The following is a 25,296-nucleotide window of genomic DNA, read 5'->3' as shown; positions in this document are numbered from 1 at the left end:
TCTGGAAACACCTTGCCATTTGACACGTGGGCAAAACAGAAATAATATATCTTGCATACTTTAATTCGATTTCTAACTTTATCTCTTGAAGTTCTAACTGCACTTGCAGCTATAAGCAGGTATCTTTCACTTGTAGTGTGAGGTGACCACCATAGCAGTTAATTACAGACTCTGGGATTGATAATGTGGTTGGATTATAATTTGGAGCATAGAGAGCCATATAGCACCGCAGAACATAAACACTATTTTGAATCGAACATCAAGCAGGACAGGATCCAAAAGGCTAGACCATCTTCTATGAAAAAAAAAAAAAAAAAAAAGTAAAATACATTCCTAAAAATTCAAAAATCAATCTTCTCAAGTTAATCTACACTGATAAAATAACAAAATATACCATTTTAAAGTTTAATGTTTTTGGAGACACAATGGTATTCTTTGATTATCAGTCCACATAATACAGATCAATACAGAGACAGCCAAAAAGAGGAAACCTGTGTACATTATGTTACTGAAAAGGCATGTAATACCACATAATCCATTATTTGAGATTTAAAAAAAAAAAAAAAAAGACAGAGGAAAAAGATCATTCAGATTGACACTTTTTGCATACATGAATATAGAAAGGTCAAAAAACTATCTCTTACTTACATGATATGCTTATGTCCTCTTCGGATTAATACTTGGTTGTATACACACACACAGAGAGATACAATGTCCAGTTCTGCGCTTGGATGGAACGGATCAAACATCGTAAACATTTACTGATCTAATAACATGCAGAGCGAAGGCTTGACTAACTAAACTAGACTTAAGCGTCTCCTTTTTTCCAGTCTTCTCTTCCCATACTTGCTCTGATAAGTTATCTGCCTCCACCCACCCATTTTAGTTAATTGTCATAATTTCCCCATCCTGTCTTTTGTTGTCATTCTTCAATTCATTCTTCCTCTCTCTCTGCACCATCCTCTGCTGTTCTCCCCTCCATGTAATCTCTCAACACGATTGCTATGTTTACATGCACCTAAATAATCCATTTATAATCTATAAGCTATATAGTCTTCATATAAACGCCTCAATCAATCCGTTTGAGCTCGATCTGAATGAAATTTCAATACAATTTACAGGGGTAGTACAACAGGGAATGTTTAGCCATGCAAACTCATGAATCATATTCTTTCCCAAATGGATGTGGATTCAAAAATACCTGCACACAGGGTCAGTTCCGTAATGTGTACGCTTCCATAAATCTTACGTACTGGTCGTTAGAGGAGACTTTTCCACATATTTCCTAAAAAAAATATGTAACATGTATATAAAATTTAGCAAGCTACTCCTTAATAAAGAGACAACACTCTGCACGCTTAGTTACCTTTTTATTGCAGGTCTGAAAAAACAAAACAAACAGAAGACATAATAACAATAACAGGGTAACAACGATAATTACAAAGTGAGATATTCAAAACTCCTGAAAGTGTAAAATTAGACATTAAATTAACAGCTGCATTTTTTTCAACTGTGCTAGAGGGATTTTGAAACCGTGGCATACTTGCTTATTACATTATTCAGGGGCCAATCAGGAGAGAGAATGGGTAATAAAGGTGGATTTTTTAACAAGCACATAATTAATAAACAATAGTGAACATGGAACTTGACTCTTCTTAAAGCAGCAGTTCTCATAATGGGGGGAGAAAAAAAAATCTTGATTATAATATATACTATATTTATATATTTTTTAATTCTAGAGGAATGACAGGTCATTTGATGGCCTCATAAGAGTTGTGGCCCTGTCTTAAATGCATCTGTGAAGTACCCAAGACTTCAGGGTGTCCCCCTTAACATTTCAGATTTAAGAAGAGTGCTTATGTGTTTGTAAGTTTGCAGAGCCTGCATCAGTGGACTATTACCTGACAATCTATCCGGCATTAAGTCACCAAAATGTGGACTCGGAAGAGGATGTCTCACGGTGGCATTTGGGACAGGGTCTGTGTTTACATCAGCATAAACCTTTCACTCGGCTTCCAACTGCTGCTTGACAGTACTTACAGTAGGACAAGATGGAAACCACATGTTTTCAGGTTGTATCTGGTTGGAAACCAGATTGTTTTCAGGTTGTATCTGGTTGGAAACCAGATGTTTAAGGGTTCAAACAGGCATTAGAAATTCAAGCACATTTGTGGAAATGCACAAAAACAGTGATTCAACTAGTGTGAATTACAACATAATACACACCTGAGGAGGAAAGAGTCCCCACTGCAAAGATCCATTCCACACAAGGCAGAAATCCACACCAGCTCTTCTACCTTGCCCTGCATTGACTATTACAGTGCAGAGGAGGTGACCTGAAAAACCTGAACTGGATTTCTATTGGAGAATAATTTGGGTGCTGTGTATTCTAACATATGTACACATCTCTCAGGTCAGTAGGTGTGTGTTCACAAGATTTTTAATATGAAGGGGGTGGAATGCCTCTAAATTGAGTTTAACGGAATATGTTAGGGAACCACAGTGTGTTAGCTATATTAACCACTCCATTCTCCTTCTGTCCAAACTAGTGTGGGCAGCTTGAACTTATTTCAGATATATACAACGGATCTGATCACCTGACCCAGGTGGATGTCTGTATGTATGTGAGATGATTCCTCATCGTGCCTTATGAGAGGTACGGGTGAAAAATCCAGGGGTCATCAGCGTGGCGCCTGCGTCTGTGTGACCTCCGGTCCTCGGCTGGCCAGCCTGCTAAGGATGCTTCTTTCCGACATCTGCAGCCGCACAGCGACGGGTGGTATTCGAGCGATGGTTGCTGGGAGCCGGGTGACATCTGCCTTCATGTCACTGAGCAGCTCCTCCAGTTGTTTGAGAACTGACAGAAAGATTGATGAAAATTCAATTTAAATCTGACTGGATTTAAATTCAAATTCAATTTTAATTAGATTCATATTTGATTTGGATTCAAATTCAATTAGATTTAAATTCATATTTGATTTGGATTCAAATTTAAATAGATTTCATTCAAATTCAATTAGATTTGGATTCAAATTTAAATAGATTTCATTCAAATTCAATTAAATTTGGATCCAAATTCAATTTAAATCTGACTGGATTTAGATTAAAATTCTATTTGATTTAGATTCATATTTGATTTGGATTCAAATTCAGTTACAATTTGATTGGATTCTGATTTTGATTTAAATTCAGATTTGGATTAACAATTTACCATAAATGTGATAATGAACTTTTTTTAAAAGATCCAGAATCATGTTTAATAAATAGTAATCATTTTTTGTAAATGCAAATCATTTTTCCCCCTACTGCTCAAAATAATAATATTATAGTTATTTTGTATTTGACATGTTTGTGTTTTATCAGACAACTGCATTGTAAAAAGTGTGTGCAAAGCTGTGTGGTGATTATGATGTGCTGTACAGAGTTATAGGACTTGTTGTACCTTTGTGTAGAACTGCATTAGCAGGCTTGTTTCCTGACATGGACTCTTTACTGAGGTGCTGGTGTGACTCCGCCAGACACTCCACCTCACTGAAGCGTGTGTTGAGTGCCATGGAGGGGTGAGAGGGGTCCTCTGTCATGTTTAGATAGGCAGCACGTCTGAGCTGCTCCTCAATCACCAGAGCCTGTTCCAACAGCTAAACACAGACAGAAATGATGCAGTTGAAAGACGAGCCAACAAATGTAGCTCTGGGCAAACACTGAAGGCAGTGTGTTTAAGTTTTGTAGTTTCTGTATATCTCTAACCTTAAACCTGCGAGCAAGGAACTTGTTTTTAATCTCAAGGAAGTTTCCTCGGCTCATTTCTCCCTTAAAGGGCTCATTGAGTATTGCGAACCTCGGGTCATTCTGCACATCCTGCCAGCGAGCGTAACCGTGGCTGATGGTACAGATGTTAAGGACATAACATAATCTATAAAATGGGGGTAGCTTCAGATAATTACTAGTGGTGCAAGCATATTTATTGCTGTAATGGTACTGAAAAGACATTGACTACCAAAATGATCAATAAAATGAAGTTAATAGGTCAAGGATACTGTATGATACCAGCCAGCAGCCAATAGTCGTGGCGACGATGCCAAATCTCGTAAGTCTTTTTGGTGACCGTGGCGGCTCTCTCTTCATTCTGCCAGAGAGAATGAAGCTCTGGAGAGAGAAACAGAGAGATCATTGATTCAAAATTCACCAGCACGTACACATACACACACACACAGTAAATTCCCAGTGTACCTGTGAAACCTCCGTCAGCAATGTTAAACATGAACCTCTGCTTCACTGCTTTCTTCTTCTCCTCACTCACTCCATCCCCTCCTCCGCTTGTCTCTTTGGTGTTCTCTCCGTTTTGCAGCTTAGCGGTGTCCTCTGACTTCACTCCATCCTTTTCGTCTTTTAGATCTGGTTGAAGAGAGAAAGATAAAGAGACGTTATTAATTGTAACAGTTATGTGTGGTATAAAGGCATGTTATTGCGTTAGTGTGTACCTTTTTTCTCATCTCTTGCTGGGCTGGTGTCCATTTTTTCTGTCTTCTCTTCAGAAGATTCTTCTGCAATGGAGTAAGAGAGTATTAATGCAACGTGATCACGGTTGTGCAAAATTCAGAATTGGTTCAATGTCAAATCACAAGCTGGAATTTGAATTTGAATGACAGGAAGAGGAATTTAGTTAATTTTATAATTACTTGAATAGGCTTTACACTGAAATGTCACAAGAACAAACAAGAAAACAGTTCATTGCAATAGCACCAAAATAAACAAGAATCAAGAAATAACATTCAACATACATTCTCAAGGAAATTCAAGAGAGGGGACCAAATACGCCAAAGATCATTTGACCTCCGGCGTAAGCTTTACAGGTTTTTACCAATGATCTGCTAAGCAATTTTATGTATCTCTTTCCAGTACTTAATCTTGTCACAGTTCCAGAATATATGCATCACAACACCAATATTAGATTTACACTTGAAACACTGTTGGGAAACATTCGAAAAAAATCTTATGGAGATGAACCAGTGTTAAATAAGTCATGCAAATAAACTTAAAGTTTTGCTCATGTCTTGATATTAAAGCAGCTCTAAAGAAGACGCTGGAGCAGACCGATAGCCACCTCCTCATCACTGAGATTAGTTCAAAAGTCTTTCTCCCATATCAATTTCAGAGAGTCAAAAGAGGAGGCGCCGCTATTAGATAACATGGTATAAAAAAACAGAAATCTTCCCTTTGAGAGAAAATGATGTCAGAAAGATCAAAGCGTATTCTATTGTCCTTTAGAAGTGATTTAAAAGATGTCGCAGCTGCAAAAATGTGTAGAAATCATTATTGGGTAAATTAAATTCCTGTTTTAATAATTGAAATGATTTCAGACTGCCCTTGTACTGCCCAAATAACTGGTCCAGCTCCAAAATTACTCTAGGTCTCCATGATCGAAAACCGATGTTCTGAATGGCAGGGGGTAGGTGAGGGTTGAACAAAACAGGAGATTTTAAAGATAAGAGATGTGGAATATTCAGATACATCAAAACATCTTTCTATGCCAGGAGAGTGTTTGATATCCTAAATATATTGGACACTATTTTATGTACACTGTAAAGAAATGGTAAGGTACATAACAAATTTGGGAAAAATCCTGAAGTTTGTCAAGATAAACTGGTTTCTTAATAGAATGGATTCACGTTGGAAAGGGATTGCCCTTTCCAATGTGAATCCATTCTATTAAGAAACCAATTTATTATATTTTTAATATGGTTGGACCAAAAATATATAACTGGAAATTAGGGAGTGAGAACTCTCCTAATTTAACTTTTTAAAGAAAACAGCAGTCAAATAACAGAAAACTTTGAAATAAATTCAACCTGGGAAGGATGTTCATCCTTATTACGTTAATCTTGCCAAGGAACAAAATAGGGAGATTTGACCAGTCGGACAAGTCTTGATTAATTTTGGAATTAATGGAGTGTAATTGGCTTTGAATAAATCACATAAATTATGTGTAAAGTTTATTCCCAAATATTGAAAAACAGAGGGAGCTAAATGAAACAGAGAGCCCAAAACAGCTCTATATTTAATGAAGCACAAACAAAAGACCTGAACCGGAAGGAATATGCTTGTTTGTTGCATACAACCGATATTCTATATTTCAAAACCTACAAAGATTCAAGCTTCAAGGATTTTTAAACTTTTTTTCTCAAACAAGTCAACATTTAAGGTTTATCTTCACAAACAAGCATTTAATTATATCCATGTCCAGAAAGGTAATAAAAACATCATCAAAGTAGTCCATGTGACATCAGTGGGTTAGTTAGAAGTTTGTGAAGCATCGAAAATACATTTTGGTCCAAAAATAATACAATGCTGAATAAAGTCGTAGTTTTTGTTCTCTTCCGGGTCGGTTGTATATATCCGCTTTCACTCCATAGTGGCGCTGCTTCTTTTTCTTCTTCCCTGTTTTACGCCGGTTGGTATCCAGCTTATTGGTGCATTACCGCCCCCCCCTTCTGCTCCGGACAGTGACGCGATTAGGACATCCGCAACATGCACACCTACTCACCACTTTAAAAAATATAGCAATACCAAAATACAAACAATGTATAATAGCTTGAATACAGCGTGCGTCTCCCTCAGACTGTAAACGAAGCTCAGGCGCACCAGATAACACGTCATCAGCGTCACTGTCCGGAGCAGAAGGGGGCGGTAATGCACCAATAAGCTGGATGCCAACCGCCGTAAAACAGGAAAGAAGAAGAAGAAGCAGCGTCACTGTGAAGTGAAAGCAGATATATACAACAGACCCTGAAGAGAAGACAATGCTGAATAAAGTCGTAGTTTTTGTTATTTTTGGACCAAAATGTATTTTAGATGCTTCAAAAACTTCTAACTAACCCACTGATGTCACATGGACTACTTTGATGATGTTTTTATTACCTTTCTGGACATGGACAGTATACCGTACATACACTTTCAATGGAGGGACAGAAAGCTCTCAGACTAAATCTAAAATATCTTAAACTGTGTTCTGAAGATGAACAAAGGTCTTACGGGTTTAGGACGACATGAGGGTGAGTCATTAATGACATCATTTTCATTTTTGGGTGAAATAACCCTATAACATTCAAATTCAAAATGCAATTGTACATCTGGTTTGCTATACATGGGACCTTTACTAGAAAAATCTGGTAACTTTAAGACAATTTTCATGGAATGAACGTAGATATTAAGTCACATTTCAGTTATAGTAAAAGAAATATGTTAAAGTAGAAAAGAAATTTGTATTTTGTCCATTTAAGGTAATGCTAAGTGCTTCACCTTTGGTTTTGGATGTATCTGCACTGCCTGTGGCATCTGAACTTTCAGCTTTGACATCTGAAGACGAGTTTTCCTTCGATTCAGTAGACTTCTCCTCTTTCTCTCCATCCTTCTCATTTTCTACATCCTTTTCTGCTGATGGTGAGGTGGTCTCTCTCTCCTCTTTCTTTGCTGGACTGGAGGATTTCTCGCCTTCATCAGGAATCTCAATAATCTGCAAAAAAAGAAGGAACGTAAGAATGACAGTTGGAGATATGAAGAAAGACAAAGTGAGACAGACAGGTGTTTACAAAAGGAAAGTGTTTAAAAATACAGAGAATAGAAACAGGAAGATGAAGTGAAAAAGTGAGACTGTAAATAACAAGTACCTCATCCTCTTGTCTGAACCTTTTCGTCTCCTTCTCTCCGTCCCCCTCCATCTTCTCCTCCGGCTCTTTTACGTCTTCACTTTTGGAAAGGTCTTCTGTTTGAATAAAAGAGAGTCAGATTAATGGGTAACGATTAGCTGTGCAGAGATACAGGACAAATCTTCCTTCTCCGTGCAACTTGCATAGTTGCAAAAACTTGCAAAAAGGTCAAATTATCTGAATTATTTGTTTTTTTATTTATGTTCACTGGACCACATGATTTTTTGGTAGACACATTTTTTTCACAATATTAATAAGAAGTAAAGCAGTTTGGTGAATTATTTTTTTCTGTGAAACAATAAAAGACAATAGCCCTGTTCCGATGGGACTAGTCTTCTAAAAGGTGTTTGAGTTAAAATTCTTATCAACCGATGTCTGCGATTTCATGCACCAGATGGATGTATTTGGATGGGACTAATATCTCTGTGCCAAATAGCACCTTAAACCCTCAAGGTCTTCCTCTGAGTCTGCACTTTCATGACATAATGGCACTTTGACTGCCAGGTAAAGTCCTCTGCATAGCTCACAGTCTTGCGGGCTCAGCAGAAGTGCGCATCGAGGGCGCATAGCTGCCGCAAAGGGGGCGCTCATGAGCACCCTTCTTTAAGCTTAAATGACAAATGGGACACCCTACGGTCTTGTGGACTTAACAGACACGGGCACGCAGCAGCCATTGTAAGTCCACAAGACCGAAAGTGCACATGAAGTGTGCCATTTGGGACAGGGCCTGTGTCTATTACAGAGGTGGGAGTGTGTTTTCTCTAGACTTGGGCGTTAAGTTCATCTGCTGTGCTTGCGTGCAAACTTCACGAGTTTATATAAGTGTCTGTTTATAATAAACCCACATACTGTGAGCAGAGACATTTAGACAGGTTAGTATCTTACCTGAAACTGATATTATAATGGGCAGTCTTCGCAGTTTTCGCGATTTGGCTCTATTTATTAATTTTATAATTTAATTTTTTCATTGGATACCATCCATATTGAAATTAAAGTATACAAAAGACTGGTGCACAAACTGTAGCTCAAGCAGATAAAAAAAAAAAGACATATGAGGAGAAGCATTAGTGCAATACAATATCTGCAATCACGGACATTCGCATTCAGGCAGGATTAGATTTCTCAGAGGGCCACTGAGTTTGCTGAAAAACAGTAGGTAATTTGCCCTGGAATTTTAACTGAGGTTGTGTGAGAAAAACAGACATGGCAGATTTGGACAGGATTAAAATTAATGTACGCCTGTAAAACACAAATTTCTCTAACAGGCCTTCATGAAATCTAGTCCCGTCCGAAGAGGGCTCAAGTCAAACTACTGAAGTTTTTATTTTGAGGAAGGTTTTTCCAAGAGTTTTTGTTTTTCTCTATATAGCTTTATTTTTATTTTTTTCAATTTTAATTTTAGTCATTTCGGTACTCAAATTCATTTCAGTTAGTTGCCAAGGAAACAACAAAGCAAACAGTTAACCTAATATTTATATTCTATTTTATTTTATTATATTTCAGCTTAATTTAAATCACCAAAATGATTTTTAAATAGTTTTAATTACCAATTACGACACTGATATGTGTGTGTGTACCAGGTGCTGGTGTGTTGGGCTGGGTATCGGCAGGTGTCCCGGTAGAAGGTGTTTTTGGATCTTCTCCCGCTGCAATGGCCGCCGCTCTTTTGCTTTCCTCCAGTTCTTTCATCCAGGGCATTGACCATTGACCATTGACATGCTCAAACTCCTGCACCTGTTTAAAACAACAAATCACATAACATCACCACTGTCATTCACAGAATCAAACAGCTCACTATTAACCACTGAAGCACAAGCAATCATAACTTCACATACCTTTTTGCGGATTAGTGACATCACACCTATGCGTGTGAGAACGTGTTGTCGTGACAGTCCTTCCCGTGGAACGCCATCAGCAAATGTTTCTGCCCCGTCGGCGCCTGGCTCACACAGGTGACGCATAAAGAGAGACACGTATGCCCTAAAAAACAGAGAGAATGCTCAGGTAAATGAGGTAAAAAAATAAAATGACAATAACCTCTAAGGAATGTCAGACTCACTTGAACTCCTTCTCTGATTTGCCTCGCAGGTCTCTGACAAGCCACTGGGTGGTGAAGGCATCCTGGGGAGGCATCCCATAACGCATCACTGCATTCAGGAAGGCCTTCCTTTGTCGAGCATTGAAGCCCAACACCTAATGAGGAGAGAGAGGATAAGTATCACTGAGTATGTGGAGGGAATAGTTGAAACAAATTGAAAGGTAAATGAAATTGTACCTCAATGTTTCCTCCCACTCTGGCCAGTAGGGGGGGCAGTGGTTTATCTTTATCATTCCTCAAGCCTTTGCGACTTGGTCTTCGGGAGTTAGCTGCAAACACAAAAAAAAGAGGACTATGTTAGTACAAATATAAATCTGTATAATATAATATAATATAATGTAGCTACTTATTCAGATATTGATGGTTTAACTTCGTTTTTCACCTTCAGATCGCTCATCAAAGTCCTCATCACCCTCCTCTGAAGCCACAGAGTAATCTGATTGGTTATCAGACTGATCATCCTGCCAGTCTAAGGAAACAAATAAGTGGGGCTATAAATTACTGAGCACTTGGGAATTAAAATTAAGAAAATATTTAATTTAAAAGGGACAAAAAAAAATGAAATCATGCCAACATCTACAACAAAAAGGTCAAAATTTTGGACACGCTAGATTAAAGGTTTTTAGGATTAGAGGTTAAGATTGTGAGAAACAACTTCAGCCCAAAGGCTTATGGCTAACTACTATAATTTATTATATACTATTATTATATTTTATTTATATAATGTATAATTCAATAACATAATTAAAAACAATATAAAATGTATAAATTATGTTTGAATTATAAGATTTTGTAAAAAAATTTTATTCATAAAAACAAAAATTAAAATTACTATATTTTCGGCATATGTACGTTTTGCTTTGTTAAACATTTAAAGTACATACATCATATTCAAAAATGCTAAAAAAAAAAAAAAAAAAAAAAAGAAAGTTAATAATAAAGAATGGGTAGGTGTGTCCAAACTTTTGACTACTAGTGTACATCTAAACAACAACCACCACCAATTATTATATTTAATAAACTATAAATAAAATTATTTATAAATACAAAGGAATTATTTTAAACATGAAACATTATTTTCATTGGAAAGGATGTACAGATATTAAATAAATCTTCCAGACCTGAGACCACACCACACGTACGTCTTCATCCATAACAACACACATACGCAACTACTCACAAACATACAGGGGGGGAGAAAAAAAATAGTAAAAAAAGCTTTAAAAGTGCGTCTGTACCCCGTCTACTACCTCTGTCCTCCTGTGAGCAATCGTTGTAGTTGACGGGTTTGCGTGGCCGCTTGCCTTTGCCCAGGTGACGAGCGAGATCTTCCTGTTGCTGCTCATAATGATGGCGCAACAGTTTCTCCCAGTAATCAGGATCTACACTCTCTTCCTGCTTAATGATCTCTCTATCCACATCCTCCTCCTGACGAAGACATACCATATGATATACATATACAAACACATGACACAAACACACCACACACAGACAGACACAATCCCACACAAACTTACCTCCTCTTCCTCATCTTTGACCACATACTGGGCCACCTTAAAGGAGCTGAGGTATTCATTCATACTCTGCAGCTCTGTGTCATCCGTTGCATCTTGGTTTCTATCCAACAACCGATCAATGGCCTTGTCATCATAGTGGATCACACTGCCGTCTTCCTCCTTATTGTCACCTGGATGAGAAAGAGATTTATTTGATTTAGAATTGATTTTAATCTTTACTTTGTCCCGTTCTTGTATTAAGCCCGTTATTTCCATTGAGTTTAGTATGTATTTATTGACCTTATTTATTTTCCTAGTACTTGAAGTACTATAGTACTATTTTAAAGGGGTCATGACATGGATTTTTGTATTATTATTTTAATGTGTTCCTTGAGGTTCACTTACAATATTAATAAAGTTTTTTGCACAAAAAACCAAACCAAAACAAATATATATGTATATCAATAAATATATATCAACCTTCATTCTGACCCTCTGTCTGAAATGATCAGTTTCTTGTCAGTAAACGGTCACTGTTATGATTGGCTAACGTCATTGCACAGGAAATGGTATCAACGCCCACGTGAGTAAAGTGTTTTGAAAACATTATCCATATAAAACCGTCATTTACAGACAAAGCACTATGAGATCACTTGAGGTTTGTGATGCAGCCGCTGTCAGATACAATGTCAGATGTCAGCCAGTTGGCTGCTTCATCAGACGCTCACATCCAGTGTAGGCAAATGTCAGCAGTTAAGCGACTGAATGCTAGTGGGCGGGGCCTATGGTACGATGATGTATAACCATTCATTGATGTCTTGTTCTGGAGGTAGGTATATGCAAATGTTTTTGCCGTGTGACGTCACAGATCCTGCAATGAGCCATTTTTTAAGCTTGATTAAATAAATGCTTTATTTATAATAAAGGAGGACATTTTAAGCTATGAAAAGTGCAGGCTGTTTTAATGGTACAAAGACCTATATGTCAAAAGATCAAGGCAAATTTGGTTTTTCATGTCATGACATGTAATAACGCTCTCTTGATGCTAATTTTGAGGGAGAGAGATAGATAAAAACAGATTTAAAGTGAGTGGTAATTGGGTCAAGTGATTATTTATTTCAACAGAAAGATTTTATTTTATTTAGTATATCTGATGTTTACGTTTAACATTTCCCCAGGCCCACCATAAAGAAATGTTGCTGCATTTTATTTTTAATCTACTTTTAACTTACTGCGGCATCAGAGCGAAACTGCTCATTAACATCAGTGCTCATCATAACAAGGTCATGTGTAGTTTAAAGCTCTAAATAATCTTCAACTGAAAGCAGAACTTCACATCTACACCACAGCAGCTTATGTTGGGGATTTTTTTGTATCATATGCCATACTGACTGATCCACAAAACAAGTCACATGTAAAAACTCTTAAGTAGGAACTGAACATCTTTTACTTACTGTAGCCAAAGTTCGGCTGCATTTAAATGTCATTGTTGTTCTGTCAAATGTCTATTCCACTTTCTGATCTCAAATCAAGGTCATGTTTAGAAGATGAAGTATTCCTTAAATTAGTGTTTTTCTTACCCTCTCCAAGCTCATCTTTGAAAAGTTGTTCTGTGCCGAACTTTAAGATGTCATCCAATTCTTGTTTGGACATGGATCCTGCCTTGGAGCCCAGTCCGGGCCGCACCACCAGGTGAGTCAACATCATTTTCTTCTTAGCCACCTGAGACACAAGGGTCATGCGATGACTTTTGCGAGTGGTAGTGTTTCATTGTTAAGTGTTTTTCTACATAGTTTTGTATTTGCCTGGGTTTTAAACTGTTTCAAACCACTGTTTCATATCTCACCTGTGTAATTCTCTCCTCAACAGATGCTTTAGTGACAAATCGATAGATCATGACCTTCTTATTCTGACCAATACGATGAGCCCTGCTAAATGCCTGAGAAAGACACCAAGAAAGAGAGTTTCAGAAAGAGTTTGTCCACATAGTCTCTCTCACAGAGCATCAGATACTTTACATCGTCTTTACCTGGATGTCATTGTGTGGGTTCCAATCTGAGTCGTAGATGATGACGGTGTCAGCGGTTGCCAAATTGATGCCCAAACCCCCTGCTCTGGTGGACAGGAGAAAAACAAACTGAGGAGCACCAGGAGCTGAAACGAGAGGAAACAGACTTTTTTGTCAAAGCAAAACATCTACAATGTTGCTCAAACTGCTGTTATGGATGGCATTATCCCCTCACCGTTGAATCTATCAATGGCTTCCTGTCTCATCCCTCCAGTCACCCCTCCGTCTATCCTTTCATATTTGTATCCCTCGTTCTCCAGGAAGTCTTCCAGCAAATCCAACATCTTTGTCATCTACAACAGTGTTTAAATATATTAGAGTATATAGTTTTATTCTGAGTATATTTGTAATCTGTGTGTGTTTCTGGTATGTTCTGGTGTGTACCTGTGAGAATATAAGCACTCTATGTCCACCCTCCTTCAGTTTTTTCAGCATCTTATACAGAAGCATCAGTTTCCCAGAAGCCTTTGTGAGGGCACTGCCATCATACATGCCATTGGGCATTTTAGGGGCTTCCTGCAAAATTAGACCCATAAAGATCAGCTGAAAGTATTGTTGTTATTCATTTAAAACCTAAAACCTGTAAGTTAACCCCCATTTCTACTTTAAAATGGTACAGTCCTAATTGACAGTGAGTGGAAGCTCACATTAGCAGCCGTTGGAAAGAGGTAGGGGTGGTTACAGCACTTCTTCAGGTCCATAACCACATTGAGCAGAGACACCTGGTTTCCTCCTCCACGAGTGTTCAGAGCTTCAAAGTTACGTGTTAGGATGTACTTGTAGTACTTCCTGTCCCAGAAAAACAGAAAATCGAATCAAAGGCTATGGTCATAAAAAGCCTACAGTAAATGTAAATAAAAGGACATTAAATGGCCTATCCAACTCTAATTTATGCAGAAACACTCTAAATAATCAGAATCATCAGTCAGTCATACAGTACAATAAATCATGCTGTAAATAACTGAGAAGGGTGTCCAGCAGGTGGTGCAAATTAGTTCTAAGAAATAGAAGAAATGTGCAGAATCCTCAACAAAACAAACAGTGAACATGTCTCGTACTTCTGCATGGGGCTGAGCTCCACTCGCACGATGAGCTCAGTTTTTGAGGGCATGTGTTTGAAGACATCGGCTTTAAGTCTTCTGAGCATGTGTGGACCCAACATGTCGTGCAATTTCTTAATTTGGTCTTCTTTAGCTATGTCAGCAAACTCTTCCAGGAAACCTTCAAGATTACTGAAACACACACACACACACATTTGGTACTGAACAACAGCAAAAATAGTGATGTCACACAAACATCGCACTCACTTATCAAGAACACACACACACACTTACTTAAATCTCTCAGGCGTGAGGAAGTTGAGCAGATGGAAGAGCTCCTCCAGATTGTTCTGTAAAGGTGTGCCTGTCAACAGCAGCTTATGCTGAAGAGGATAGTTATTCAACACACGAAAGAACTGAGAGAGAGGGGGAAAGAGAGAGTGTGTTAGTTTTACATCCAAGATTAGCCTATCATAATATTAAAGGAATAGATCTTTCAGAAAAACACTTCTGTCATCATCTATTCACTCTCATGTTGCTCTAAACATGTATGACATTCTTCAAAAAATATGCAAAAACACCATAAAAGTAGCTCCAACTCTTCTGAATTCATTTGATAGCTTTATGGAAAAAAAACTCAATCTGAGTAGTTTTAACCTCTAGTGGGCTGATAATCAGCTGCAATCCAATCATTGAGATTTGAAAAAAAAAAAAAAAAAAAATCAGTCAGATTTGTGAATGAATCATTTAAAAACTGGTTTTGTGAACTGAATCAAAAACTGGTTTATAGAAAAGAACCAAACCAATCAGATTTGTGAATGAATCATTCGGTAAAATTTCTTCTTTTGTGTTCCAAGTAAGAAACAAAGTCATACAGGTTTGAAACTACATGAGGGCGAGTAAATGGCGACAAAATTTTCAGTTTTGGATGAACAAATCCTTTAAGTAGTAAATTACTGTCCCTGGTTTGACACATGGATCTTACCTTTGACTGGTTATTTTTCAGTCTATGGGCCTCATCTACCACAAGACAAGCCCAGTCAATGGAGCCTAGGATGGCTTGATCAATTGTGATGAGCTCATAGGACGTCAACAGCACATGAAACTTCACAGCAGCCTCTTTCTGCACAGATGGAAAGAGATTCAGGAACCACGCATAGTAGGCAGATAAAAACAAGGGCAAAATCAGCAAACCACAGAGCAGATGTGGCACAGAGTTACATAAACCTACATGTTTACGGTTATGGTTACTAGTTCAGTCTGATTATAAGCTATTGTATCAACTCTTTCCCTCCAAACCCCTCCTTTCCTCTGATTCATACCTTCATTTTGGAGGCCTTTTTCCCACCACGGATGGCGTTGTCCTCAAAGGAGAATTCATTCTCTCGTATGACGGCTCTGCTGTCTTTATCACCGACATAAGTGACCACATACATGTCTGGGGCCCACATCTCAAACTCCCTCTCCCAGTTAATGATAGTAGACAGCGGAGCACTGACCAGGAAGGGCCCCTTCGAGTGACCCTGAGAGAAACCATTACCAAATATACTGCAATTACTTCAAAGCCACATTTTATGATAACCCTTCCTAGAGGCCATTTATATCTATAAAACCAGTGAATCTAAGTTATTTAATAACATAAGAGAATAGAATTCCACTACCGTTCAAAAGTTTGAGGTCAGTACGTTTTTTTTTTTTGTTTAAACAAAATTCTATTTTGTTAAGCAAAGAAACATTAAATTGGTCAAAAGTCACAGTACAGACTTTTACACTTACAAAATATTTCTATTTAAAATAAATGCTGTTCTTTAGAACCTTCAGTTCACCAAAGAGTCTTGGTAAAAATGTGACATTGAAGACAGCAGTAATGACTGCCAAAAATTCAGCTTTGCCATTACAAGAATAAATTACATTTCAAAATATATTAAAATAGAAAACAGTTATTTTAAATTGTAATAATAATATTGTTTTTACTGTCATTCTTATTAAAAAAGCAGCCTTGGAGAGCACAAGAGGCTTCTTTTGAAAAACATTATCATACCGACCCAAAACTTTTGAGTGGTAGTGTACTTATATATTTTTAAAAAACATACCTCTTTGTAGAGTGAGTAGAGGAAGACAGCAGTCTGAACAGTCTTTCCAAGACCCATCTCATCAGCCAGGATGGTATCTGTGCCTTGAGCCCAAGAAAAACGCAACCAGTTCAGTCCCTCCAGCTGGTAAGGGTGAAGCGTGCCACCCGTAGAGTCCAGATAATCCGGCTGCCTATCAAACTTTATAGTGGGCTGAAAGTAAGAGACAAGAAGAATTTCATCAGATAAATTGACAGTCAAAAACTTAATACAATTTCTTTGGCTTTTAAACAATCTATATTTGCAATTTTTGGCCTTACTGATAAGTATATTAATGGTTACACTTGAGAGAACAGAAAATTATGGGAAAAAAGTGGGGAACAGGACAGAGAAAAGAAGCAGACCTGGAATGAACTTGCATTGAATAACTTGTAGTGCTAAACTGAATGTATTTAGAATTAAAAATTCCATCTTAATAACGTAGACAGATGTTTATTTGAGTTGTTATAAGATTCCTTACATCCACCACAGGATTAGCAGGAGGCCTCTCAGTCTTCCTCACTTTCACCTTCTTAATCTTTTTACCTGGCCTGCCCTCCTCTCCAAGCATCAGCTCCCTGACAAACAGAAAGAAAGAAGATATGTAGATTAAATTATAAATGCAACATTGTTTCATTACTATTGTGCATGCGTGTGAAGTGCTATGAAGTCCTGTGTGCATGTACCTGTGGTTCCAGTAATGCTGTTTGAAGGTCTCAAAGTCTGGGATGTCCATGTCTTCAATCTCCCAAGTTGACTGATCATACTGTAAATCTCTCCATTTGATCAGATAGTGAACATTATTCTTCTTATCCACACTGCCAGAGAGAACAGAGAAATTAATGTCCAAATAGTAGAGCAGACGTTGTTCTTCAAGAGTTTACAAAATCTGAAGACTCTCACCTGTGATTTAAGATGCGGTGGATGAGGAGCCACTCCATCTTTACTCCAAAGCGTCCATACTGATCCTCCATACGGGCATAGAAGGGATCTTTATTCTTCCTCTTACAGCTCTTATCCTCGTCTCCCTCAGCACCCATCTCTAGATTGGGGGGCTCTTCCATATCCGTCTTCCGCTGATAGTTACGGAACATTACCTGACAGTTCAGCTCCAACTGTGACGAGAGAGAGAAAAAGACATACTTGATTGGACGATTTTACTAAATGCACAATTTAATGTGCATATATGCATGTTTTAGTGTATTAAGAAAGTGTAACTACTTTTATGTTCTTGACTTACAAGGATGGACAATATAACAAGGGATGCACAATATAACGGTACCATACCAGCTATGAGAGATATTTAAAATAATTTGTGTAAGTCGATATTGGATATTTAACTGTATGCTCATTTCCTCCATTTGTACATTTAAATTACTGTTGCCATGACCAAACATTCACTTAAAGTTAATATGCAAACACATTAATAATTTAAATGTAATCTCAAAATATCAATTTTTCATTCCGCACATTATAATTCTATGATTTTTTTAAAAGGATTTTTAGAATTTAAAACTGTTGATCTATTATTTAACAAGTGTTTAATTTTTCATTTATTTAGACAAAAATATATAGATTTAATATCAGCCAAAACAAGAAAATAATTAATGGGCTCATATCTGCTAGAATATTAATATTGGTGCATCCCTACTTACAAGAAATTGTGTTTTTATTTGTGCATTACCTGAAGTTCCTGAACCCAAGAACAGTGCCAGTAAGACATGTTGCACCACTTCACAAAGAACTCTCTCTCTTTCCGACCAATCATAGGAGGAGGATCTGGAGCGTCAGCTGGGAGGTCTGCAGGACGGGGCACAGGCATAGGGGGAGGGGCTTCACCCCAGCGCCAGGTTAGAACTTTCTGGACTTTGCCTTTCAGTGGAGCACTCTGAGAAAACAAGATATTATATTCAATTTGTTCCACAGAATTAAACATACATATATACATACATAAATGGAATTCAGTAATGTGGATCCTAAACATTTCAGTAATGGCATCTATGAAAATATAATGTCAAGAAAACCAAATCACAAGGATAGACTTGGACTATTACACTATATTATTCCTCCCTCACCAGGCAGCGTGGGCAGATCCACTCTCCATTGGGGATGTCTGGCAGGGGAGGGTTAAGACAGTGTAAATGGTAGGACGAGGGGCATGTGTCACAGCATAGCAGCTCTCCTCCATCCTTGCAAACACGACAAAACTCCATATGATGATCGTCTTCCTCTTCTACCTCTCCTTCATCCCTCCTTCCATCATCATTCTCCTCCTCACCCTCAGAACTCTCCTCACGAGCCTCCCATTGAATTCCCTCCTTCTCCTGAGAGACATAAATAATGCATAATCAACAGAAACTTTAGTCATTAAATATCAATGAAATGTAGAGAAATAGTGCATATACACACACAGAATATAAATTTTACTCAATGAGCCCAGAGCAGTTTGAGGAAAGGACAGACATTAATTCTGAACATGTTTGCATGTTACATACGCAGTGGGGGCAGCTCCAGGTGCCCTCTGGGGCTCTCTCCATGTCAGGATCTAGACACACCATGTGATAGGCTCTCGGACAGGTGTCGCACAGAATGATCTCACCGCCCTGCTGACACACCTCACAATAGTCCTGATGATCGGTCTCATAGCCATCAGCATCCTCATCCACTATGAAAGAAGGAGAGCTTATATCAAATATAAATGGCTGGAAAGTGTCCAAACTATTAAAATGTGTTCATCACAGCATGTGCGTTCAGTTGAATAATCTGAGTTTTCGCTCTCTTTGACTTACCCTTCTTCTTCTTCTTGGAGCTCTTGGATTTCTTACTCTTGGAACGGCTGCTCCGACTGTTGGATCCATCACTTACTGAGAAAGTGTCAAAATCACTCTCACCATCATCATCCTCACCGCTCTGAGAGAAGGAACCATGGGTGAAGGGATGCAAAAAATGTTAGTGATATTACTAATAAAAATAAGGTATATATGTATAATTTAATATATATTCAGTATCATTCAACAGTTTGGGATTTGTAAGATTTTTTAATGGTTATGAAAAGTTTCTTATTCTCACCAAGGCTGCATTAATTTGATCAGTAAAAACAATATTGTGAAAAATAATTATAATTTAAAATAAATGTTTTCTATTTTAATCCATTTGTAATTTATTCATGTGATGGATTTACTGCTCGAGTAACATTTGTTATTATCAATGTTGAAAACAGCTGCTGTGCTGCTAAATATTTCTCTGGAATACATTTATGTTATACATTTTTTAAGGATTTTTTAAAGAATAGAAAATGTAAAAATATATACATTTATTTGAAATGGAAAACCTATAACATTACAAATGTCTTCACTTTTGATCAATTTAATTCATCCTTGCAGAGCAACAGTATTTCTTTCTTTCCAAAAGAAATCTTCCTGATCCCAAAATTTTGTACAATAGTATGTGCAATGCATTTATTATAATTATTAAATATGATATTGATATATTAACTAATAATATTGAATAAATATGAATAATAATGTATAATTTAGCTAAAATATGTAAGCATATAAGGAATAAATGCATACAGAGGAACGCTTTCTCTTGAAATTTCCCAGTTTAATCTTGAGTGGAGCCACTTTCTTTGCTTTAGACTTTTTGTCCTGGGGCTTTGGGGTGGACTTGGTCTTTCTACGTGCATTTGGGCCTAGAATAGATAAGTACATGACACAAAAAGTTAAGTAGATTAAAAAAAATACATATAATAAACACACTTTTGGTCCCCCAAAAAAACTTCATTCTGTACATCCCAACACTTAATTTTCAATCAAATTTCATCCACGTTACTCTCTCTCTCCTCTGACCTTTGCCCTCTTTGGTCTTGGCTTTCCGCAGGGGGACCGCTGGGGGCTGCTGGGGTGGGGGTAGTGCAGCAGGAGCTGCTAGTGGTGTGGGTGTGGCCATGGGTGCTGGCCCTCCTCCATCCACCCTGGTCACCATACTCTCCACTGCAGCAGCTACATTAGCAGCTGCCAGGGCCGCGTTGGCACTCGCTGAGCCTCGCATGGGATTATTAGTGCTGAACTCCCGCCATTTAGCTCCTAAAACCATCATCATCTTTGACACAGCAATCTTAGGGTTCTTAGCAGCTATTAGAGGTCTAAACAAGAGAGGAAATGAAAAAGACCCATTTCAGATCAGTCACCTATAGGATATTATATTTTATATGTTTACATGAGGTGATAATAGATATGGGACAAAAACAAAGTCAAAGAAGCAGAACTGCTCTACCTGACAAACTGACTGAAAGCTTTGTAATTGGTGAGGGAGGTGTAGTCCTCCTGGGTGAAGGTATAGTCGATGTCTTTCATTCCCCAGTCTGCTAATAGCTGAGAGGAAGATTTGGGCTCCTGTGTAGGTAGAAGAGAAGATGACAGATGTAGAATAATTGAGAACACAATCATAAAAAGGTAACCAGAGATACATTTATATATATATATATATATATATATATATATATATATATATATATATATATATATATATATATATATATATATATATATATATATATATATAAAATCACCATCTGACATTTTATCCAAAAACTGACTAACATAAACTACCATTCATAGGTTAGGGGTAAGATTTTTTGCTTATATTCAGCAAGGATTTATTAAATTGATCAAAAGTGACAATAAAGACATTTATAATGCTATTTATAACATAAATAACAATGTTCTTTTGCACTTTTTTATTGTTAAAAAAAAGTATCATGGTTTTCACAAAAATAATGAGACTTGTTTGAACAACATTTAATTACCTTACCGACCTAAAATGTTTCAATGGTAGTGTACCAAGAAAAAAATGTACAGGATATTACATTTGCTAATAAAACCTTACAAGCAAAACTGATAATCAGTATTTATTATGGCAACATTGTAGACAATGAAAGCACATGACAAGGCTTGACATCAAATTTTTCCAGGAACTTGTCAACACTGATTGCTAAAGCATAAGCAATATAATATAAATACAATAATGTATCTGTGAACAAAAATTTTGTTTGTTTGTTTTTTAAATCTTTATTTTTATAAAAGCATGAAAAATTGTTTTGTTTTTTTTAATCCTGTGTTGTTTTTTTAGTTGTCCCTAGGTTTTAATATCAAGCCCTGCCAGGTTTAAAGGGATAGTTCACCCAAGTATGAAAGATGCAAGACCCCAGTGCATCCAAGATGTAGGTGACTTTTTTTATTCAGTCGAACGCAAATTATGATTTTTAACTGCAACCGCTGCCGTCTATCAGTCAAATAATAGCAGTAGATGGGAACTTCAACTATAACAGTAAATAAAACTTGCTTAGACAAATCCAAATTAAAACCTGCGGCTCGTGACGACACATTAATGTCCTAAGAGACGAAACGATCGGTTTGTGTCTCGCCCATATACTTCAAAGAGCGCGAGACATCACTTCCGTTGTCAGAGCGCGATCAGACCTCACTAGCCGGAAGCTGAACGAAGTTGGACATAGTGGTGTATTAGAGGTAAAAAATTATATAAATACTGTTCGGTTTCTCGCACAAACCGATCATTTCATGTCTTAGGACATCAATGTGCCATCCTGAGCAGCAGGGTTTAATTTGGATTTGTCTATGGAAGTTTTTTCGACTCTTATTGTTCAAGTTCCCAATCACTGCTATTATTTGACTGACAGACGGCAGCGGTTGCAGTTAAAAATCATAATTTGCGTTCGACTGAAGAAAAAAAGTCATCTACATCTTGGATGCCCTGGGGGTAAGCAGATAAACATCAAATTTTCATTTTTGGGTGAACTATCCCTTTAACATAGATCACTCATGAGCTACTCCTTACCTGTCCGTCATCATCATCGTCGTCATCATCTTCCTCCTCAGGTTCTGGGTCTTTACGTTTGCTTTTCCCTCCAGATGAGCCGCCAGCCTTTTCTCCCGCTGAACCTCCCTTCTTCCTCTCCTTAGAGGAGCTGGATCTCTTTTTCTTCTTCTTGCTCGGAGCATAGTCACTGCCTTCACTGTCAGATTGCACCACTCTGTCCTCCTCCTCTTCCTCACCTTCTACCATTCGGATTGCTTCCAGGACTTCAGGAGAGCTGACAGGAACCTCCTAGATCACAAAACCACCCAAGGAGAGGTGACAGTATCAGATATATTCATGAAAGAACTCTTCAGTTCAGTGCTTTTTCCTAAAACATGTTTATGTAAGCATGTTTAATAGTTACAGTAATGCCAAATTTTGTCTGTGAAATCAGACATACCTTTCAAATGTTTGGGGTCAGTACGATTTTTTGTTTTGTTTTGTTTTGTTTTGGAAAGAAGTCTCTTATGCTCACCTAGTCTGCATGTATTTAATCAAAAATACAGTAAAAACACTAATATTGTTATATATTTATTTTTTTCATTTCAAATTGAATTATTCTTGTGATGGCAATTCTTACTTTAATCTACGGTGTCACATTATCCTTAAAAAATAATTAAATAATGTATTAGTATGTATTGTGGCTTTTGAATTAATTCAATGCATCCTCGCTGAATAAAAGTGTGTGTGTGTGTGTGTGTGTGTGTGTATATATATATATATATATATTCAAGAGGTGCCCTTCCAACCTCTCTGATGACTTTCTGTCGTTTGCTGCTCCTGCTTTCACGGCTTTTCTTTGCCTTCTTCTTCTTTTTGGATTTGGGAGTCTCTGCCTCTGATAATTGTTCATCCACATCATCTATTCAAAGCAGACACACAAAATACACCAAACATAAACAATTAAGGCTGAACAAACATCTAAATTTAGATTTTATGTCCTTCCTATTTTTCCTGAACCGATATAATGTTTTTATTACAACTGTATGACCCATACTGAATATAATGACCAGAGGGAATATGGCACATCAATTTAGATCCATTAACACAGTTTAACGCCTTTAGAATACATTATTTTTGTGCATTCCTGCCTCAAGATGTGAGCCTACTGTCCAAATATGTCAGCAGCAGTGAAACTAGGGCATAAGGCTCTTGCTTTTGAAATCATTCATTTATTATAAGCTTTCTGTTGATAGGATGCGCTACCAGCGCCATTACCGAGGGCGGCCAGAAGAGGAAAGCAAAACAAACGGGTTTGACACACTATACTAAACAATATCCCGCACGGTATGATCGCTGAAGTAGGAAAAACAAGTCATTTCGCTCTCAAGATACTAAACAGTCAGTAACAAATAGGTTTATCTTTCATTTTAACAGCTGCAGCTTTCACTACGTATCAGTGAATCAGGAAGTGATGTGACTTTTGCATGCAGCTAACTGGCTACTGCTGCATCATAACTAAAGATTTGTCTTTATATAGGTGTATGATGCAGTAACACGTGGTTCGCCAGCTCGAGCAAAATAGAAACATTAAATCCAGCAGCGTTCTCCTTACAGAAATGGCCATTTGTCCAGAAGCACTTTGATATGTCAGGAGTTAATTTACATGTTTGGGCTCATTTGGGGAGGTTATATAACATGATGTGGTTAATGAGGGTCCAGACTCTGTTCGGGACAACTAAAGCCTTACCATCTCTCAAAGGTCCAAAATGGTCCCGGTCGTCTTCACTCCCTGACATATTCCCGTCAGGACCCTTAATAAAACAGAAATGACAACAATATTTTGGTCAGGTTTTTAGCAGCACCCCATGTTGACAGAGAAACAAGTGACAGGGGAGGCTAACTGTGTTAAGGTAAAATAAAATCAATTAACGATGGTGACATTACAAAACAACAACATCACAAAGCGTGTAGTGTTAAAAAGAGTTTGGCGTAGTCGTGTCATTTCGGCTTTTTTCGTAAACTTTCTCGTTCGGTCCGAGCGAAAGACGCCTCAACTTAGCTGTCAATCAAGTTAGCAAAGCTAGCAAACAGAGTCAAGTGATCCGGCTGCAGGGAAAATGGCAGCCGGCTGGATGAGTTGAGTTAAAGCGCTTATCTGCCTTCGTTTCTGGTTATATTCGATTCTTAAAACTTTCCTCCTTGAAAATAACACGCGGAGGTCGCGAAGCCCCTGACAAACACCATTTGGCTGTTTATGACGCGGTGTCTAACAGTTGTAAGTTATCCGTAATTTTAGATTTCTTTGTTTGCTTTCTGTTTTATGCTATGACAAAAAGCTAATCGAGGGACGCACATTTATATGTATATATATTTTTTAACACGGGCGGTTGGAAGTGGGTGGGAGGAATTGACTTACAGGTCAGTCCAAGGTGTAGATACTCGGCGTTATGATCAGCTTTAGTCTGACGCGAAAGCTGCAACGTTACTACCTATCACTGAAAAATAAAAAGAAGCTCCGAAAGGTGTAAATCTTTGGGAGACGTCGTCCACTCTTCTCCCCTTTCCCCAGCGTCAGTGACCAGAAGCGAACATCCTCATACACACAAAGAAATCAGGGGGGGTAGAGACATCCCATAATAATCCTAGGCACGCTCCCCCCTCCCTACAACACTCACTCAACTCTGCATAGTTACCTCGCAACCTACAGACCATAATAATCATCTCCCCCTCGCACACAGTACCAGCAAGTACACACTGCCTTCCCCTTTCTTAGTCCCTGCCCCCTTAGCAACCACGTTGCTATGGAGACACTGCCCCCTCCCGCCCTCTCCGGCATCCCATAATAGTCATAAGCAGGCCGCTCTGACATCCCATAATAAACACAACTCCTAAAAGAGAGGGAAGAAAAAAAACAACACCAGTCACATGGTCTCCAGGGAAACCCCAGGCCGCTGGCG

The 25,296-nt window shown here is 37.9% G+C and overlaps 1 protein-coding gene across 4 annotated transcripts; it reads right to left on the bottom strand.

Moving 5' to 3' along the window:
* Positions 1-1,351: 1,351 nt before the first annotated feature.
* chd4b (chromodomain helicase DNA binding protein 4b) lies at positions 1,352-25,035 on the bottom strand. 4 transcript variants are annotated; one of them, XM_067406512.1, is made up of 40 exons: positions 24,756-25,035; positions 24,087-24,150; positions 23,146-23,258; positions 22,376-22,645; positions 20,795-20,913; positions 20,368-20,663; positions 20,092-20,210; positions 19,309-19,429; positions 19,015-19,184; positions 18,595-18,843; positions 18,204-18,407; positions 17,423-17,634; positions 17,206-17,337; positions 17,001-17,097; positions 16,502-16,693; positions 15,731-15,931; positions 15,394-15,531; positions 14,703-14,824; positions 14,427-14,600; positions 14,016-14,157; positions 13,753-13,884; positions 13,544-13,661; positions 13,330-13,454; positions 13,147-13,239; positions 12,881-13,022; positions 11,322-11,491; positions 11,043-11,232; positions 10,187-10,273; positions 9,982-10,073; positions 9,766-9,899; positions 9,542-9,686; positions 9,254-9,440; positions 7,668-7,762; positions 7,300-7,513; positions 4,482-4,544; positions 4,231-4,395; positions 4,038-4,146; positions 3,748-3,880; positions 3,443-3,638; positions 1,352-2,857 (listed from the first exon to the last, which is right to left on the bottom strand). In XM_067406512.1, exons 2-40 carry the CDS (start codon positions 24,133-24,135, stop codon positions 2,682-2,684), a joined length of 5,886 nt encoding a protein of 1,961 aa, XP_067262613.1. In that variant the 5' UTR covers positions 24,136-24,150; positions 24,756-25,035; the 3' UTR covers positions 1,352-2,681. The 4 variants fall into 4 exon arrangements, with proteins under 4 accessions (XP_067262613.1, XP_067262631.1, XP_067262621.1 ...); XM_067406530.1 differs by having other exon boundaries at positions 9,284-9,440; XM_067406520.1 differs by having other exon boundaries at positions 11,055-11,232.
* Positions 25,036-25,296: the final 261 nt, after the last annotated feature.

Source organism: Chanodichthys erythropterus, chromosome 2 (assembly GCF_024489055.1).
Source record: "Chanodichthys erythropterus isolate Z2021 chromosome 2, ASM2448905v1, whole genome shotgun sequence".
Classification (NCBI taxonomy): Eukaryota; Metazoa; Chordata; class Actinopteri; order Cypriniformes; family Xenocyprididae; genus Chanodichthys; species Chanodichthys erythropterus.
Note: the sequence above shows the minus strand (reverse complement) of the source record. Positions and strands in the feature narration are given on the sequence as shown.